Below are 19,611 nucleotides of genomic sequence, written 5' to 3'. Positions count from 1 at the left end.
AAAACGAGCATGGTAGCATCAGAGAGGAAAGAGAGTAGTCAGGATCCATGCGAGACTCGGGACAGGCAGCATGCAAACAGAGTCAAAGACGAAACAGGATGTGGAAATCAGAAGATCAGGTCCAGATATGTGAAGCTCAGTGCAGTGCTTAAGTGCACTGTGAGTGATTGAACATAAGAGTCAGGTGTGTGGCATCCAGGAAGTGTCTGTTGGGCTTGCTGGGAGACAAAGCTCTGAGTTCTGACAGGTATACTGTCCAAAATGGAAAAGACTTGATGGCATTAACTTCTAAAACATTTTTTGGAATGAATTTTGGCAATGTCATATGTTAGATACCCAAGATTGACAGTGAAATGGTCATCAAATCGTCTTCATCTGACAGCCAGTGCAATGCCAGTGAAAAGGTTTGAGTAAATTCTAAAATACATGCACTTTGTTGACAGCTGTTTACTGGACGCCAAAAATGGTACCAGGTTTGTCAAAATCCGATAGGTCTCGGTGAGATCAGTTACCTAAATGGCTGCAGATGTAGTTATGTGTCTTTTTGAAGATGTTCAGAACAAGAATCTCAAGTTGTTATTTGATAACTTCTTTTGCACCATTCCCCTCCTTCAAGCACTGAAAAACCAAGGAATATGGCACTGGCAAAATGTAGAAGTAAAGTCTCCATGGAGCACAAGAGAAGCTCAGCAGTGAAAAGCAACTCAAGCAGATGGGAAGAGGATTTATCTTGTTGTGATCAATAGGCAAAACAGAACTGTCACTCAGTGGTTGGCAGCTGACAGATAGAATAGAATGCCTTTATTGTCACTATACAAATGTACAATCTGCATCGCACGCGCATTGAGATATTTGCAGTTTCAAGCAGCACAAAGTGCTGGAAGGCTATGAGGCAAAAACTCAGATCTGGGAGGAATTTGAGAAAGCCATGAAGAATGATGGTAGGCTTTCAAGATTCATGCCAGCCATTTAATGCCTTTACAAGGGGGAAACATTTCTTTGCCAACACTGTCCAAATCAGCTGGGTAGCTAGCGGGATGGGTCAAATGCGGAGAAGATTTTCCTCATTGTGGGATAAGTAAAGTATCAATTATTATTATTATCAGGGGTGTTGAACTATAGGCCTCGAGGGCCATCTTCATGCTGTTTTTCCAGAAATCCTGACTTATCTGCTGCTGATTACCTGGATCAGGTATGTCTACTCAATAAGGAGCTTCAATATCAGGTTGGTTGGAAAACATGTAGAACATTGGTCCTAGATCCCCAAGCATTTTTACACTTTCATTTTTAAACAAAGACGAAAACTGACAAATGCACACTGTCCCCAATAAAGTAATTTTTACTTTTCAAAGCATTTCGCATCAAAATAAAATTATATTAAAAATCTTTTCTGCAGTGTAAGTCTCAGCCCTTGTGGACAGCTAAAGACACCACTGTGAGATAACCAAAATATTCTCATGATGTTGTTTTTGTCATGGTGCCTCTGTCAGACTCCTCCCCCCTCTCCTCTCCGCTTGGTTCCTGATTATCCCCAGCTGCTTCCACTCACCTCATCGACACACCTGCCTTCTTAAGGAGCTCCAGGATCTTCATTCAACGCCAGTCCGTTGCCCCTGATGGTGCACATTTGGCCTCACGTCAAGTTCATGCTTTGTTGCCTTGCCTTAAGCCAAGTAGTTAACATATGCTGTCTTACCTGTCTCCAGGAAACCTCAGCCACGAGTGGTCACCCACAGCAGCCGTAATCCGGACTCCTCTACTGGTCTGTTCCCTCCATCCTCACCATGAGCCTCTGCCGAACCAGCTGCCTCACGAAACGGACCCACGCTGCCGACTCCAGACCCGAACGAGCAGTTCCACCAGTGACGCCACGAGCCGCAGTTACATTCTCGGACCTCCAGTAACAGTTACCTACCTGTCTGGCCATCATATTAAATCTACCTTCTCGCCAAGACATCTCTGTCCTGTGTCTCATTCCGGGTTTCAGCATCTGGGTTTCAGTCGTTCTATAGTCATGACAGAACGGACTGGCCATAATCCCGACCCAGCTGACCCGGAGGGACTCAGATTAGCCGTATCCCAGCAAGGCATATTGCTTGGTCGCCAGGCCGACGCCCTATCCCAGATGGCCGCGGCCCAACAGGACCTTTTTCATCGCCTGGACGGTTTGACACAGACATTGAACAATTTAACCGGACATTTTTCCCATGTTCCAACAGATACGGCTCAAGCTACGGCTAACTCGGCTACTTCCGTTTCCGGATCACCCTCCGCTCACGAAAACATCCGGCTGCAACCGGAACCATTTACTGGTGACGTCGAAGCCTGCGGAGGATTCCTCCTCCAATGCGAGCTGATTTACCAACAAGCCCCCCGTCATTATCAGTCGGATCACAGTAAAATATCACTGATCGTCAACTCTCTACGCAATAAAGCCCTCCAGTGGGCCCAGGCTTTCCTCTCCTCCAATCCCATAAGCCACCTCACTTATGAACGTTTCCTCAGAGAGTTCCAGTTAATTTTCGACCAACCACGTAAACAGGACGAAGCAACCCGTCGGTTACTCGCGCTCAGGCAGCGTAACCGCTCGGTGAGTGAACACGTTATAGATTTCCGTATTCTGGCGGTCGAGGCAGGCTGGCCCGACGCAGCTTTGAAGGGGATCTTTTACCAGTCTTTAAATGAACAAATTAAGGATCATCTGTGTTCTCAACCCGAAGCCCGGTCATTTGAGGAACTGGTTTCTGCGGCACTCCGCTCTGATGTTCGCCTGCGGGAGCGTCAAAGGGAACGAGGGCCCGTTTTCCAGCGTGCCGCAACCACTACATCCTCCAACTTCTCACACGCTGTTCACGCCACCCCTCTCGACTCCTTCAGCCCCTCTAGACCTCCAGACGAGCCTATGCAGGTTGGACACTCTCGACTGTCTGAAGAGGAACGCCGCAGACGGCGCATGGAGGGGGCCTGTTTCTATTGCGGAGCAAAGGGCCACATTGTCATCTCCTGCCCGCTTCGTTTAAACACCCGGACCCCTCGCTAGGAGACAGGCTGCGAGGGGTAACAAACATCTACCTGGCCGGTAATAATTTTTTACTAATCCCTGTCAAGTTAAGTCAAGATCTCCATGTGCATGAGTTACGGGCCCTGGTCGACTCCGGGGCCGAGCAGAGTTTAATTGACCAGCAACTTGTTAATGATCTGTCGATTCCCACAGAACCCCTGGAGACCCCCATCGAGGCTTCCGGTTTAGGCGGTCAACTCTTATCCCGCATCACCCACCGCACCAAACCCATCCTGCTCATTACTTCAGGCAACCATCGTGAGTCTATCCGTTTCCTCATCACCAAGTCCATCCATACTCCCATAGTACTCGGGTTTTCCTGGCTAAAACTGCATAATCCTCAGTTTAATTGGGCTCAAGGGACTATAATCCAGTGGAGCCCATATTGCCTTGCTAATTGTCTTCTCTCTGCTCTCCCTTCCGTCACTTCTCCTAACGCTGAGTGTCATAGCCAAGTCGATTTGTCCAACATTCCTCGTTGTTATCATGATTTAAAAGCAGTATTTTGCAAAACCAAAGCTAGTGCTCTCCCACCTCATAGACCTTATGATTGCGCCATAAACCTGTTGCCAGGCGCTCCATTGCCCAAGGGTCATTTGTTTAATCTATCTGGACCAGAAAAGACAGCCATGGAGAACTACGTACAGGAAGCCCTCGCCCTGGGGCACATTCGACCCTCCTCCTCCCCCGTGGGAGCAGGCTTTTTCTTTGTGCAGAAAAAAGACAAGTCCCTCCGACCATGCATTGATTATCGCGAACTAAATCAAATCACCGTAAAAGACAAATACTCACTGCCATTAATCACCTCTGTTTTTGATTCCGTCCAGAAGGCTCGCATATTCACTAAGTTAGATCTCCGCAATGCCTACCATTTGGTCCGAATTAAGGAAGGGGACGAGTGGAAAACTGCCTTTAACACCCCGTTAGGGCATTACGAATATTTAGTAATGCCTTTCGGCCTCACCAACGCCCCGGCAGTTTTCCAAAGGCTAGTTAACGATGTCCTTCGGGACTTCATTAATCGATTCGTCTTTGTCTATTTGGACGATATTCTTGTCTACTCCCACGATCTGGCTCAACACGAGCATCACGTTCGCCTGGTGTTGGAGAGACTATTGGAAAATCAGCTTTTCGTTAAGCATGAAAAGTGCGAATTTCATTCCCCCACTGTACAGTTTCTCGGTTACATTATCGAGGCTGGCTGCATACGCCCTGATCCATCCAAAATAGAAGCTGTTACCAACTGGGAACCTCCAACCAGCCGTAAGAAGCTACAGCAATTCCTGGGCTTTGCTAACTTTTACAGACGCTTCATACGCAATTACAGCAGTATTGCTTCTCCCCTTACACGCCTCACTTCCATAAAGCATCCCTTTGTCTGGTCCAACGAAGCCCAACAGGCCTTCGACAGGTTAAAGAAACTGTTTGTCTCTGCCCCGATCCTCATCCAACCTGACCCCTCACGGCAATTTATCGTTGAGGTCGATGCCTCTGACTCAGGGGTGGGCGCTGTCCTCTCACAGAAGGAGGGGAGTTCTGGAAAACTCAAACCTTGTGCGTTTTTCTCTCGCAAGCTGTCCCCTTCTGAGCAGAATTACGACGTTGGCAACCGGGAACTCTTAGCCATCAAACTTGCCCTGGAGGAGTGGCGTCACTGGTTGGAGGGAGCCGAGCAGCCTTTCATCGTCTGGACGGACCATAAAAACCTGGCATACCTACGCTCCGCGAAAAGACTCAACTCCAGGCAAGCTCGTTGGTGTCTTTTCTTTGACCGGTTTCACTTCACCATAACCTACAGACCAGGCTCCCGCAACATCAAACCCGATGCCCTCTCCAGGAAATACAGTCCGTCTGAGAACACTCTATCATCTATCCTCCCTTCATCCTGCATCATAGGAAGTGTCACCTGGGATATCGAGGCCAAGGTTCTTCAAGCCCTGGAAGGGGACTCTGACCATCCACCCGCTCCCAGGGGCACACTGTTTGTACCCGCTCATCTCCGCTCCGAAGTCATCACTTGGGGTCACGCGTCTCGTCTGGCGTGCCATGGGGGGGTCCACCGTACCCTCCATTTACTTCGTAAGAGGTTTTATTGGCCGTCTATGGAGAAGGACATTAGGGAGTATATCTCGGCGTGCACCACCTGCGCCCGATCCAAGACGTCCTCCTCGGCTCCGGCGGGGTTGCTCCACCCACTTCCTACGCCCAGCCGGCCCTGGTCCCACTTGGCAATGGACTTTGTCACCGGGTTACCCCCATCAGCAGGTAACACCGTCATACTCACAGTCATAGATCGATTTTCCAAGATGGCCCACTTCATTCCGCTCCCTCAACTACCCACTGCCACCGAAACTGCTGATATCATGACCAAGCAGGTTTTCCGTCACCATGGCATCCCTCTGGACATTGTCTCTGACCGTGGCCCCCAGTTCATTTCTCAGGTCTGGAAGGCCTTCTGTACGGCCTTGGGGGCCACGGTCAGCCTCACATCTGGCTACCATCCTCAGTCCAACGGCCAAGCGGAGAGAGCGAACCAGGAACTGGAGGCAGCTCTCCGCTGCTTGGCGGCACTGAACCAGCAGGACTGGTCCCAATATCTCGTGTGGATTGAGTATGCCCATAATGCTCATCCCTCCACTGCCACTGGGCTCTCTCCCTTTGAGGCCGCTCTCGGGTACTCACCACCTCTGTTTCCGTCACAGGAACTGGACTTGGCGGTGCCTTCCGTACAACATCACATCCAGCGGTGCCAACGCATCTGGGCACAGGCTAAGGCTGCTCTCCTCCGCACCAAGGAGAGCAACTGCCGCATCGCCAACCGTCACAGGGTGGTGGGACCCGAGTACCAACCTGGCCAAAGGGTCTGGCTCTCCACACGTAATATCCCCATCCAAGCCACCTCCAAGAAACTGGCTCCACGATTCATCGGACCTTACGTCATAGAGAAACTCATCAACCCCACCTGCGTCCGACTCCGTCTTCCCAAGGCTCTGAAGGTTCACCCGTCATTTCATGTTTCCCAGATCAAGCCAGTTCTGGACAGTCCTCTGTGCCCGCCGTCCGCTTCCCCGCCACCCGCCCGGCTCATCGACGGTGCTCCGGCTTACGACGTCAATCGGATCCTGGATGTCCGCCGTCGGGGTCGCGGATTCCAGTTCCTGGTCGACTGGGTGGGTTACGGGCCGGAGGAGCGCTCCTGGATTTCCCGCTCTCTCATTTTGGACCCCTCGCTCATTGAGGATTTCTACCGGGCCCACCCGGATCGCCGCCCTTGACCGCCTGGAGGCGGTCGTTGAGGGGGGGGTACTGTCATGGTGCCTCTGTCAGACTCCTCCCCCCTCTCCTCTCCGCTTGGTTCCTGATTATCCCCAGCTGCTTCCACTCACCTCATCGACACACCTGCCTTCTTAAGGAGCTCCAGGATCTTCATTCAACGCCAGTCCGTTGCCCCTGATGGTGCACATTTGGCCTCACGTCAAGTTCATGCTTTGTTGCCTTGCCTTAAGCCAAGTAGTTAACATATGCTGTCTTACCTGTCTCCAGGAAACCTCAGCCACGAGTGGTCACCCACAGCAGCCGTAATCCGGACTCCTCTACTGGTCTGTTCCCTCCATCCTCACCACGAGCCTCTGCCGAACCAGCTGCCTCACGAAACGGACCCACGCTGCCGACTCCAGACCCGAACGAGCAGTTCCACCAGTGACGCCACGAGCCGCAGTTACATTCTCGGACCTCCAGTAACAGTTACCTACCTGTCTGGCCATCATATTAAATCTACCTTCTCGCCAAGACATCTCTGTCCTGTGTCTCATTCCGGGTTTCAGCATCTGGGTCTCAGTCGTTCTATAGTCATGACAGTTTTATGTAAACGATGGAAAGCTTCTTATATTTCCACTGGGGTCGTAACTGAGATGGCAGTTTGATTTTACCAGCCAATCAGTTCATTCTGAGATTGTTCCCTCCCATTTTTTATAGCTTTGAAAAGAAAATCCTCCTCTAATGCGACATAAGTCATCTGCAGCCCAGAGAATAAGAAGTTCAGAAAATGCATGTTGTACTTTGTTCACTGCTGATACTTCAACTTGGATGTAAGTATGTGCAGGAATTTCAGTGTTTAAAAATAAGGATACTAATAATGATAGGTTATAACCTTTTTGCACAGTATGACAAAATGCAGAAAATAATAATGTATATAATGTAACAACTGTTGTGTTGTGTTATAATTATTTTAGGTTGTGCAGATGAGGGATTTGAAACAAAGACTGTAGACTCTGGAGAAGATGTGACCCTGCTCTGTAACAACTCACGGCTGAACTTTGGATTCTTTTTCTGGATGAAAAGTGTTCCCGGACAAATGCCTGAAATCGTAGGAAAAAGATTCGGCAAAAGTGACGAATTCAACAAGATTCATCACTTTACAACCAAAGAAGAAGACGGAAGATTCTTTCTACAAATTTCAGAAGCAAAGCCGAGTGACTCAGCCTTCTATTACTGTTTTACATTTAAAAACTACAAAATAACCTTTATGAAGGCAGTGCTTCTTAGAATTAAAGGTAAATATTGGTTTATTTGAATATCTTATGGTATAAAAAATATATTTTCAGGGACGATTACGTATGTTTGATAAAAAAAGAGACAAATTTATCTGAAAATGTTTTAGACCTATTTCATTTGACCTATGTTTTCTTTTTTTATTTGTTTTCCAGGACCGCGGTCTGATTTTCCTGCAGTGGTTCAAAGTTCTGTTGATCTGGATTCTGCAGGAGACGTTGTGGCTCTGCAGTGTTCAGTTCTCTCTGAGTTTAAAAATGATGCATGTCCAGAGGAACAGAGAGTGTTCTGGTTCAGAAAGACTGAAGGGGAATCTCATCCCACTTATATTTACGCCAGAAGAAGCAGTGATGGTGACTGTGACGGGGGTACAGAGACTCAGCCTCTGCAGAGTTGTGTCTACAGCTTCTTGAAGAACGTCAGCTCCTCTGATGGCGGACTTTACTACTGTGCTGTGGCTGCATGTGGAAAAGTGGTTTTTGGAAATGGAACAAAACTGGATGTTCAAGGTAACATACTTTTTCTTAAAATAAATTACAAATTTTTAATAAATAGTTTTTGACATAACATTCCTTGATTTCCATTTCAGTTGATGGCACATATGACTCCATTAACAACAATATATATTTCTCTCTGTTTGTTGGAACCTTGGTTTTGAGTCTCATAATGGTAACATTTTTGATTTGGGTCGTATCAAAAAAATCCTGTGATGTCTGCAAAGGTAAGAGGATATACAGGTTTTGCATGTATTTTTCTTAGTAAAAACCAATACAACTTGGTATTTTTGTAAAAGTTCATAGTTCAGGAATTAGACGTTTAACCTTCTAAACATTTTTTACTAAAACAGTGTATTTGGCCTGTAAAGCAACATCTGACACAGTCAATGATGAACAGCAAAGCCAGAAGGTAAGGAAATTACATTTAGCTTATATTTTTAATCTTATTTGTGCATTTCCAAAAATCTTTTAACCTTGATTTTGTTTTATTAGATAAATCAAAACAATGTGGTTTATGCTGCAACAGTCTTTGCCAAGAAGAAAGCTGATAAGACCAGGGGAAAGAAAAGGAGCAATAAAGGAAGAGACCATCTACAGTGATGTCAGATTATATGAGGAAAATTAAGTCTGCATTATACTGAAAACAGGAAAACACATGTCTATGATGATTGTATGATCTTTTAACAGAACTGAAACCTAATGTTAAACCTATTATCACTTCCTTGCAAAATTCCCTGTAGTAAAACGTTTTCTATATGAGTATCATGTTCAACAGATACGATCATGTTTAACAGAAACGTTCATCTATTGAATTTCTTTTTGCTCCGGTTGCTTGCAGGTTATGTCATTCAAAAAGCGTTTTTTTAAATGTGTATTGTCAATATTAAAAAGCTGAAACCTCAAAAAAAAAAAATCTTATTCTTTCACCAAAAAAGCAAACCTTTTTGGCAAGTAAAGTTGTAATATACGACGGAGTATTAGGGCCACCAAAAAAAAAAAAAAAAAAAGCCACCAAAAAAAAAAAAAGGAAATTTACAAGTTTTTATCTCGTAAATTTAGGAGATAAAAAGTCGTAAATTTACGAGTTTTTATCTCGTAAATTTAGGAAATAAAAAGTCGTACATTTATGAGAAAAAAACTCGTAATTTTAGGAGATTACAGTGGAAGTGAATATGCATAGCAGCAGGTGAACGCTGTGCAGCAGCAGAGCAGACCGACTAAACTTTGTTGAACAGGTGAGTTGAATGTTTATTGATAACGTTCCAAATGTCTGGAAGCTTATTTGTTTGATTTACGATTCATTAAAGTTTTATTTATTGATGGTTGGTTTGCAGGATCACTGCAGCCCGATGAAGCCATCGGGTGTCCCCGCAGCTGTCCGCTTGAATCCTTTCTTCCTCCACCAAAGACAAGATCTCTACGTCTGTGTGACGCTTCCGTCACACAAAAGGAGGAGCACTTTTTTTTGGCATTTTCAATGTTCTAAAGCTAATATAGAAGACAATTTTCATTCCTCTTTATTGTTTTATGCTGAAACAGGACATTTCATCCGCAGGAGGAGGCGTATGTAACACTGTTTACTTCCGCATTGGTGTTCGGATGACAGCTTCATGACGTAATCAGACAGATGAACTTCAGGATATGTGAATGAAAAGGAGAATAAAGGCTGCAGCGATCATCTGCACCCAAACGTGTCTCTGAGCTCCTTATTTTACATATGAAACTCCGCTTTACTGACACTGAACCCCGGAAAGACTGCTACACGGAAAATAATCTGATTTTGAGTCGCCAAAAGGTTCAGAATCTCTTTGTTTTAAACCTATAATAATCCGGAAATGAAGCTTCACAAAAGGCTCCACATACTTAATCTTCAAGCTACGTTCCGATAAACGGACAACTTCGGTAATTTTTCCTTAATCTACGACTTTTTTCTCGTAAATTTATGAGATAAAAAGTCGTAAATTTACGAGTTTTTAATCTCCTAAATTTACGACTTAAAATCTCATAATTTAACTTTTTTTTTTTTTTTTTTTTTTTGTGGCCCTAATACTCCGTCGTAGTAATAGTATGTCGTCACCCAAAAAATTATGAATCAAAAATAAAACAAGGATCTGTAGTATCACGGATAGAGAAAATGGGATTCTAAACATAGAATAGAAAACAAAAAAATGTAAATAAACCGTAAATATAAAAAAAAAAATCTATTTTTTACTGTAACATTTGCACTCCAGTTCAAATAAAATGACATTTAAGATATTTTAATCTAATCACAGCTGTTTTCTTTTAAATCACCCTGTTACGGTTTTAGTTTCTTTGCTTTTGTGTTTTGGTTCTCTTTTTGTTCCGTCATGTTTTGAGTTCAGTTTCCTGTTTTATTTTGAAAGGTTTCCTGTTTTGTTTTAGTTTTGAGTTTTACTTTTGGTCCCCACCTGCCCTTATTTTTGTCACCTGTGTCTCATTTGTCTGAATGTATTTAAGTCCTGTCTTTTTCATTCCTCCTGTGCTGGTCCATATTTTTGCTGTTCCCGTTTCACTGTAGTTTGCCGTTTCCCCTTTCGAGTTTTTGAGCTTGGGTTGCCTGCATAGCAGTGGTTTTGGGTTTTTTCGTTTTTGGATTAAAGTCTTTGTTTCTGGAACCTTCTGCTTCCTGCTCTCTGTAACTGGGTCATTCCATACCCCCCATCGAGACATTCCATTTAGTTGGAAAGTTTTTAACTGTCTTTCTGCTTAGTTTATCTCCATTTTTCTAAATGTATTTATGAAAATACATCTGTAAAAAATAAAAGATAACGCTGTAGAACTCACTACACACCTAATACACTTATCTCAGACTGACATGAACATTTCATACTTTTCTGTCTTGTTTAAACTTTCAAAGTCCAAACCTTCAAAAAAGTGAGGCACAGCACAGAGAAGACTAACTGACAAATGTCTCGAGTAAAAGGATGCAGAACACGGTGAGCTGCAAAGGAAAAAAAAAAGCATGCAAATTTGCACTGAAAAAATTCAGTAAAACAGCGTGGTGAACTGCTATTGCAATGGTCCACTGTACAGTGTCTAATGCAACGTTGATCGACACATAAATGTAGAACCTTCCTAATATCTTTGAAGAAAATGTAATGGATGAAGACAAACCAAGTGTGCACGTGTGTGAGAGACTTCTCCGTGCATTTTCAGTCTGTTTGTATCTAATTTGTTTTTTTTTTTCAGGCTGAACTTCTACACATATTACATTCCTCCTTGGTCCAATATGTACCTCCTATGTTTATAAAAACAATACTGTTATGATATGAAACTCAATCAGTGGTTGGTAAAAACAATATATTGGGTTTGTAATTTTGTAAATCTGGCTCTGAAATAGTCAGTACTCCACTAGCCCCAAACCTCACCACACATAACTGTTGAGCTTGCCTTTACATATACCATAGTTTTGGCTGCAATACCCAACTCCTTGTGAGGGTTTGGAGTATCTCCACTCTGGAATCATTTGTGGTAAGAGGAAACAGGCTAGTGTGGGTTTGGTCATTGTCCCTTAGCTCTAGCATCATTTGTTGAGGTTCACCCTTGTGAATGAGAAGATTGTATCTCTGTACCTCCAGGTAGAATACAAGTCTTTTACTGTGAAATTGGCCGCTCAGCCCAACAGCATTACAGCGTACCCAGACTTAATGGAGTCTTAGGCTCAGGATGGGACTGGGGACTCCTTTGATTGACAGACCGATTTCACATATGCAGACAAGTAAACGTAGCACAGTGCATTTAGCACCAAAACAATTCTATGCAAAAGTCAGTGTATAGTTGTGTATAATACAGTATATAGTTGTGTCATTACACAAAAAATGCTAGCAACCATTTGAGGGGGAAGCCTTTTTCTGCAATTTATGAGCTGTTGACCTTAACTGAGGAGATAACCAAAAGTTGGAAGGAATATTTTGAGGATCTCCCTAATCTTACAGACAGCCTTCTGCTAAGGAAGCAGAGGCTAGAAGCAGAGGCTAGAACCAGATGTTGGCCAATCACACAGGCTGAGGTCTCAGAGGTGACTGAAAAGCTTCTTGGTGGCAAAGCCTTGGGGATAGATGAAGTCCACCTTGGGTCTATCAAGTCTATGGAAGTTGCTGGACTTTTTCGGATGGCACGCCTTAGTGAAATTGTGTGGCTGTTTTGGGACAGTGCCTCTGAACTGACAGACTTGGGTGTCGGTTCCTCTATCCAACACAGTTAGCTCCAACTACAGTGAGATCAGTCCACCTGTGAAAGTCTGATCCAGGGCACTGGAGGTGAAAATTCAACTGAAAATGTAATTTAAAAGCCCCTGTTATTTTTCACAGACATTCATTTTTGATTGACTCTTTATGTAGTGTAAAGCCTGGTCTAAAGTTTTTCAGAAGCCTTATACAGCTATGCTAAAATCCTCCCACATCACAGAGCAGAATCCTAGGCCCTATTTTATATAGTATTATAAATAAATGATGGTAGAAGACCTACTGTAACTAATACCAGAACATTGTAATGATTAAATCTTAATAATAAAATTCACTGTAACATGAGACATAAATTAAAACATGAAAGAATATTGTCTTAAATGAGGATCATCGTGTTTAGTCAACCAAAAAACAGAAAAAATGTGTGAACATGCAAAATACCTAAAGATAAACATACTGAAACCAATGTCCATACCACAGGTAAACAGATGATGCTATTATAGTCTTTGGACTATGTATATAGAAACCGAACCAAAATGACCAAGGAAAATACTTTTAACACAAGAACCCTATACATGGTAAAAAGAGCTAAATAATGGAAACTAAAATACAACCCGTCCGAACACTTCTGGACATATAGAGTGTGAAGATAAATGGCGATAGTACAGTTCCCTGTGGTGCTCCGGTGTTGCTCATCAATGTCCCAGATACACAGTCTCCTAGTCGGACAAACTGTGACCTAAGAGTCAGATTGTTGTGGATCCAGTTGACAAAAACTGGATCAACTCCCATCCTCTCGAGCTTCCCCTTCAGCAGCTGAGGCTGGACTGTGTCAAAGGGCACTTGTGAACTCGAAAAACATCACCCTCACATATCTGCCAGTCCCTTCCAGAAAGGAGAGCACCCTATGGACCATATACAGAACTGAACCCTCCACTCCCATACTGTCCTGATAGGTAAACTGAAGGGGGTCCAGTGCCCCCTCCACCTGGGGTTTGAGCCTCCGGAGTAGTAGCCTCTCAAAAGTCTTCATTATGACAGATGTCAGGGCAACTGGTCTATAGTCCTTCATCCCTGCAGGCCTTGTCACCTTGGGCACTGGGACAAGGCATGAGGTCTTCCACAAGATGGTTCGAAGAGGCACCGCAAGCTCTGACGCACAATCCTTTAGCAACCGTGGTGATATTCGGTCAGGACCAGCAGATTTCCAACCATTGAGCCTCCTGAGCTCTATGCACACTTCCTCTACACTTATAGGTGGCATAGCATCAGGGCTGGAGCTGGAGCAGGCGCTGCCGGGTGGAGGAGAAGAGCAGGTCACAGCCGTAGAGGTGTAGGAGCTGCCACTTGGTGGAGTAGAGGAACCAGTCACAGCAGCAGAAGTCAAGGATCTGCCACTGGGTGGAAAAGGGGAGCCGGTCACATCAGCAGAGGTGGAGGAGTCACTTATGGTTGGGTATGGGTGAGCATGTACTGAGTCAAACCTATCATAAAAATGATTGAACTCATCCGCCTTGGCCACATCACCAGGCACAGTTCATCCCCTCTCCTTAAAGCCAGTAATGGCTCTCATGCCGCTCCATACCTCTCTAGTGTTCTTATTCTGCAGCTTCCTCTCAAGCCCAGATTTGTAATCCCTCCTAGCGCGCCTTATGGCTCTTCTCAGATCATGTTGAGCCACCCTCGCTTTGTGCCGATCACCAGTCTTAAAGGCCTGCTTCTTCAGATTTAACAGGTGCTTCATACTGCTTTTAATCCACGGCTTGTTAATGTGAAATCAGCGTACTTTTTTCAGAGGCACTGCCACATCTGTACAGAAGTTGATGTAATCAGTGACACAGCCCGATCGATGTCACTGTCTCCCACCAGCAAGTCCCAGTCAGTAGATTCAAAATCTGGTAGCTTTAGGCAGCCTCATCACACATGGCTTATATGATGGTCTGAGCTGAATGAGGTTATGATCAGACCTACCAAGGGGGGGTAGAGCCACAACAGTGTAGGCAGATCTTAAATTCACATAACACAGGTCCAGAGTGTTTTTGTGTCTAGTTGGACAGTTGACATATTGTGTGAAAACCCCTGAGTGAGAGCTCACATCAACATGATTGAAGTCCCCTGATATTATGATGAGCGCCTCTGGGTGTGCAGACTGAGCCCTCACTGCCACTTCCTGGATGATGTCACACACTGATGATGGGTCCGCCCGCGGCGGAATGTGAACAACACTGGTGACTACGTTGGAAAACTCTCGTGGAAGATAGTATGGTTTTATACCGACCACCAAGAGCTCCACATCACGAGTGTGGATCTTGTTTTCGACCGTGATGTGACTGAGATGGCACCACTTGTTGCTGACCAGCACAGCAAGTCCACCACCCTTCGTTTTTCCGCATAGTTCCACCTCTCTGTCTGCTCTGACGAGTGCGTAGCCGGGGATGCTAACAGCTGAGTCGGGGATCACGTCAGTCGGCCAGCTCTCCGTGAGCAGATATAAACTCACACGGAAAGCCTCGTCAGTTCTTACCAAGGCGACCAGCTCCTCACACTTGTTCGGTAGAGAGTTTACATTCCCCATTATAATCGATGGGACGAAGGGCTTGTTTCTCCACCTTCTAGCCTTTAGTTTTGCCCCAGCACATCATCCACAGAAGGGATTCTAAATCTCCGGAGGAATCAGATGTTTACATCCATTCGATGTGTGTCGTAATTGAAGGAGTATATCTCTCGAGTACTTGTAGATGCACATTTTGGTCAATAGATTTTGGATAGACTGCTACACTCGAGTCCCCAGAACATGGATGGCGCTAGCAAGAAGCTTGGCGATTCCGGAGGAAAACAGAGCTAATCCACACCGTGAGATGTCAGAGGGAGATCTCCTCTTGGGCAGATGCACAGTTTGCACAAGCATGCGCAGTAGGTCTTCTTCTTCTACAGTAGGTCTTCTTTTGCTGGGAGGCCACAATAAGATTGTAATGAGCCAGGGCGAGTGCGAGTGTGGTAGCAGGCAGTCTGAGTCAAAGCAGAGGGACTGTGAACGGAAAAGAAAAAACTGTGAGTGAGGATCTGAGGCTGGGTCGGTAGGCAGGCAGGCGGAGATCTCATAGAGAGGGTGAAATGAGGTCTGGAGTGGTGAACATTCCAAAATGTGATGAGACAAGGTTAGGACGGAAAGCGAGAGCAAAGAAAGAGGATCCAAGCTGGACAGGCGGTTAGACAGACAAGCAAAGAACTTGGCGTGAGGAGGGCTGGAAAGTAGCTTAAGTACTGACAACTTTCTGGCAATGAGCTTGGGGAAGTGGCAGGTTTAAGTAGTGTGAAGATCAGGTGCCATAAATTAACTTGATTGCCAAGTGGGGCAGAACCTTCACAGAACACAGGATTAACTATGGACACATGAATAGTAGGGTGAGTCCGAAGTGGTCTAGGTAACTGAAGGCAGACTGCGAAAGGGGTCACAACCTTGGAGATGGGTAAATTCCTACAAAATATAGTGCCAGCTTGCGACTCTACACTCGCAGAAGCAGGTCTGCTGAGGACAACCAGACCCTTTGCCCAATGGTATAACAAAAGTCAAAAAACATCTCTTGTTAGCATACCTTCATCTTTTGTGGTCCAAAGAGGGGAGCTTGATACCCATAGACAACTTTGAACGGTTTAAGCACTGCAGCAGAGGGTGTTCTGTGCATATTCTGCTCAGACCAAGTTCTGCACCCATGATGAAGGGTCCCAACTACACGGGATCTTCAGTGATATCTCCAGTTGTTTGTTGAGTCTCTGAGTCTGTCCATTGGACTGGGGGTGGAAACCTGGGGATGAACTCACAGAAATCCCTAAGAGTGGACAAAACTCTGACCAGATAAAATGAGGGCCTCTATCAGACATGATATCCCGAGGAAAGCCATGAATCCGAAACACAGGATCAAGCATTAACTGGGCTGTGTCTTTGGCAGATGGGGTTTAGGCAAGGCGATATAATGGACCATCTTGCTCCCAAGATAGTGGCAACCTGGTAACAAAATCAAGAGAAATATGAGACCAAGGTATAGGTACAGGTAGGGGATGTAAGTGACTAGCACGAGATTTATGGGATGGCTTAAATCTGCTGCAGTCTGGGCAAGCAGAGACATACTGTTGGACATCCTGGTCCAACTTTGGCTGCCAGAACTGACATCGGTCCTTAGTTCAAACCCCAAAAGGCACTACAGCATTGTTTCATTATGTTCATTTTTAAAAAATGCTGGGCCATTTCTCTTTTACATTTGTATTTTCACCTAAAATGAACACATACTTACATTCATTCTTCAACAATATAATCATTGCTTTTTAAAGCATTTTGCACCAATTTTTTTCTTTTTTTGCAGTAGGTCTCTTCCCTTGTTGACAGCCAAAGCCACCACTGTGAGATAACTAAAACATGCTAGTGATGTTGCTTTACGCAAGTAATGGAAAGATTTGCTTGTTATGTTTCCACTGGGGTTGTAACTGAGATGGCAGTGTGATTAGCAGCCAATCAGTTTGTTTTAAAATTGTTCCCTCCCATTTTTTATAGCAACAACAGAGAAAGTCATCCTCTAGTGCGACATAAGTCATCGGCAGACCAGAGAATAAGAAGTTTAGAAAAATGCATGTCGTACTTTCCACACTACTGATACTTCAACTTGGATGTAAGTATGTGTAGAAAGTGTTTTAAAAATAAGGATAATATTAATAACAACAGTTATTGTCTTTTTGCATTGTATGACAAAATGTAGAATATATTGTATTGATTATACTGTAATAATTGTGTTGTGTTACAACTGTTTTAGGTTGTACAGATGAGGGATTTGAAATAAAGACAGTAAACGCGGGAGAAGATGTGACCCTATCCTGTTACAACAAAAGCCTGAACTTTGCAATCTTTTTCTGGATCAAACTTGTTCCTGGAAAAATGCCTGAAATCCTAGGAAAAGGATTCAGCAATGGTGCTGGAGAGAAGAAGATCGGTCATTTTACAACCAAAGAAGAAGAAGGAAAATTTATTCTTCATTCTGCAAAAGCTAAGCCAAGTGACTCTGCCTTCTATAACTGTTTATCATTGGATGGTACAGACATCACCTTCATTAGGGCAGTATTTCTAGAAATTAAAGGTCAGTATTGGTATTATAAAATATCTTGAGGTTTTTAAAAACCTATTTTAGGTCAAGTGTTTAATGAAAATAATGAAAACTTTTCTGAGATCATTTTTATGTTTATTTTAGCCTTTTTTTAAACCGTTTTCATTCTTTCAGGACCGCACTCTGATTTTCCTGCAGTGGTTCAAAGTTCTGTTGATCCGGTTTCTGCAGGAGACGTTGTGGCTCTGCAGTGTTCAGTTCTCTCTGAGTTTAAAAATGATGCATGTCCAGAGGAACAGAGAGTGTTCTGGTTCAGAAAGAATGAAGGGGAATCTCATCCCACTTATATTTACGCCAGAAGAAGCAGTGATGTTGACTGTGACGGGGATACAGAGACTCAGCCTCTGCAGAGTTGTGTCTACAGCTTCTTGAAGAAGGTCAGCTCCTCTGATGCTGGACTTTACTACTGTGCTGTGGCTGCATGTGGAAAAGTGGTTTTTGGAAATGGAACAAAACTGGATGTTCAAGGTAACATACTTTTCCAAAAAGAAAAAAAAAAGAAGTCTTTTTTGTGTATCGCTTTTGACAATAATTTTTCTTTTTTTCCATTTTAGGAGATGGAACTCATGATTACATGTGCAACAACATATTTTTCTTTCTGTTTTTTGGAACCTTGGTTTTCAGTCTCATGATGGTAACATTTCTGTTTTGTGTCGTATCAAAAAAATCCTGTGATGTCTGCAAAGGTAAGAGGATGTCCATGCTTTTTCATGTATTTCCTTTAAGTAAATACTTTGTATTTTTGCACATAAGTTTGGAGTTTAGATTTTTGACATCTGACATCCAGTATCTTTATGTGTCATGATTTCTAAAACAGCGCGTTTCTCTTGTACAACAAATCCTGAAACAGTCAGGGATGAACGCCAAAACCCGGAGGTAATGAATTTACACAAAGACAAAAAATGGTTGCCTGATTTGTGTGTCTAAAAATTTTGTTCTTTTAATTTTGATTTATTTTTATAGAGAAATCAAAACAATGTGGTTTATGCTACAACAGTCTTTGCAAAGAAGAAAGCTGAAAAGACAAGGGGAAGAAAAGGAGCAGCAAAGGAAGAGACCATCTACAGTGATGTGAGAGTATTTGAGTTGAATTAATCATACATTAACTGAAAACATAGATGATTGTTTTAGGATGATAGTAGTAGTTTAATAGATCTGTGTACAAAAATTCAAAATTCCGTTTGAACAAGCTTTGTCATTGAAAAACAGTTGACACAAAAAGTTTGGTCTGTTAAGTAATTCTAATTACTGTACATCTAAAGCTGATGTTGAAAGCACGACCAAAACTGATGTTAAGCCAAATGATGCATATCTACCTTCAAAATCTTTGTAATAAAATATTTTCCATTACCTGTCTTTTTCTTTATAATATGCGTCAAGTCTAAGATTTCTTTATGGTTTGGTTGTTTACACATACTCTTCTTAAAAGAAAAAAATGTCTTTTTCAGTTTAAAAAAAAAAATCTTAAAAAAAACCCATCATTTACTTAATAGAAAAAAAATCAATAGTTAAGGTTGTCTTTCCATTTTTTTTTTTTTAACCCCCCAAGTCCCTGAGGGGCACGAGGTTGCTGGGGCCTATCTCAGCTTCTGTTAGGTGAAGGTGGGCATGGTTAGTTTGCCGTTTGTCACAAAACCACAAACAAGTAAAGTTGCATAAATGACGGATATAATATCACACATGAAATATGTGTAAGGTAAACAAAAAAAGAGTGTGTGGGCTGCAGTACAGATTGCTCAAAGTTTCACAAGATTGATTCCATCCAAAATGTTTATTTTTCATTTACAAGATCAAGTTGTTTTGCATGCCTTTTCTTTTAACTCATGAGTCTCATTCTACTTAATTCACTTCAGTCATTAATGATGTAGTTGAGAGTTAACCTGCCTATTTAGCATCTTACTTTCTCTTTAACCAAAGTATTTATGAAAACATAGAACTAGGGTGCAGAAAAATGGCAGCAGGTGCTCTGGACTGATGAGCCAACATGTAAAACTTTTGGCTGAAGCAGAAGGCAGTTTTTTTCTTTGAGTAATAAGTGTCTGCATGCGACAGTGATGCATGAAAGGCAAGGAGGAATGAAAAGAAAACAGGTCTAGTGGTGGGTAGCCTTTGAACATTTAAAGAAATTTTTATAGACAATGGTT

General features: G+C 43.5%; 2 protein-coding genes across 3 annotated transcripts; both read left to right on the top strand.

Annotated features, from left to right (window-relative positions):
- The first annotated feature begins 202 nt into the window (after positions 1-202).
- Positions 203-9,068, top strand: LOC101169767. 2 transcript variants are annotated; one of them, XM_023958967.1, is made up of 6 exons: positions 203-404; positions 7,294-7,614; positions 7,768-8,121; positions 8,202-8,333; positions 8,460-8,518; positions 8,602-9,068. In XM_023958967.1, the coding sequence occupies exons 2-6, from the start codon at positions 7,395-7,397 to the stop codon at positions 8,707-8,709; spliced, it is 873 nt and encodes a 290-aa protein (XP_023814735.1). In that variant the 5' UTR covers positions 203-404; positions 7,294-7,394; the 3' UTR covers positions 8,710-9,068. The 2 variants fall into 2 exon arrangements, with proteins under 2 accessions (XP_023814735.1, XP_023814734.1); XM_023958966.1 differs by lacking the exon at positions 203-404 and adding an exon at positions 7,030-7,149.
- A 7,624-nt stretch (positions 9,069-16,692) lies between these two features.
- LOC101171787 lies at positions 16,693-18,632 on the top strand. Its single transcript, XM_023959439.1, has 6 exons — positions 16,693-16,978; positions 17,120-17,440; positions 17,582-17,935; positions 18,022-18,153; positions 18,285-18,343; positions 18,431-18,632. Exons 1-6 carry the CDS (start codon positions 16,936-16,938, stop codon positions 18,560-18,562), a joined length of 1,041 nt encoding a protein of 346 aa, XP_023815207.1. The 5' UTR covers positions 16,693-16,935; the 3' UTR covers positions 18,563-18,632.
- Positions 18,633-19,611: the final 979 nt, after the last annotated feature.

Source organism: Oryzias latipes, chromosome 10 (assembly GCF_002234675.1).
Source record: "Oryzias latipes chromosome 10, ASM223467v1".
Classification (NCBI taxonomy): domain Eukaryota; kingdom Metazoa; phylum Chordata; class Actinopteri; order Beloniformes; family Adrianichthyidae; genus Oryzias; species Oryzias latipes.
The sequence above is the reverse complement of the archived record's forward strand: the minus strand, read 5'-3'. Positions and strand labels throughout refer to the sequence as shown.

Coding starts and splice junctions, on each gene's coding strand:
- LOC101169767 (XM_023958966.1), top strand. CDS start 7,107: ATGCATGTTGTACTTTGTTCACTGCTGATACTTCAACTTGGAT. Junction 8,122..8,201: donor AACAAAACTGGATGTTCAAG/GTAACATACTTT, acceptor TTTCCATTTCAG/TTGATGGCACATATGACTCC. Junction 8,519..8,601: donor ATGAACAGCAAAGCCAGAAG/GTAAGGAAATTA, acceptor TTGTTTTATTAG/ATAAATCAAAACAATGTGGT.
- LOC101171787 (XM_023959439.1), top strand. CDS start 16,936: ATGCATGTCGTACTTTCCACACTACTGATACTTCAACTTGGAT. Junction 16,979..17,119: donor ACTGATACTTCAACTTGGAT/GTAAGTATGTGT, acceptor CAACTGTTTTAG/GTTGTACAGATGAGGGATTT. Junction 17,936..18,021: donor AACAAAACTGGATGTTCAAG/GTAACATACTTT, acceptor TTTCCATTTTAG/GAGATGGAACTCATGATTAC.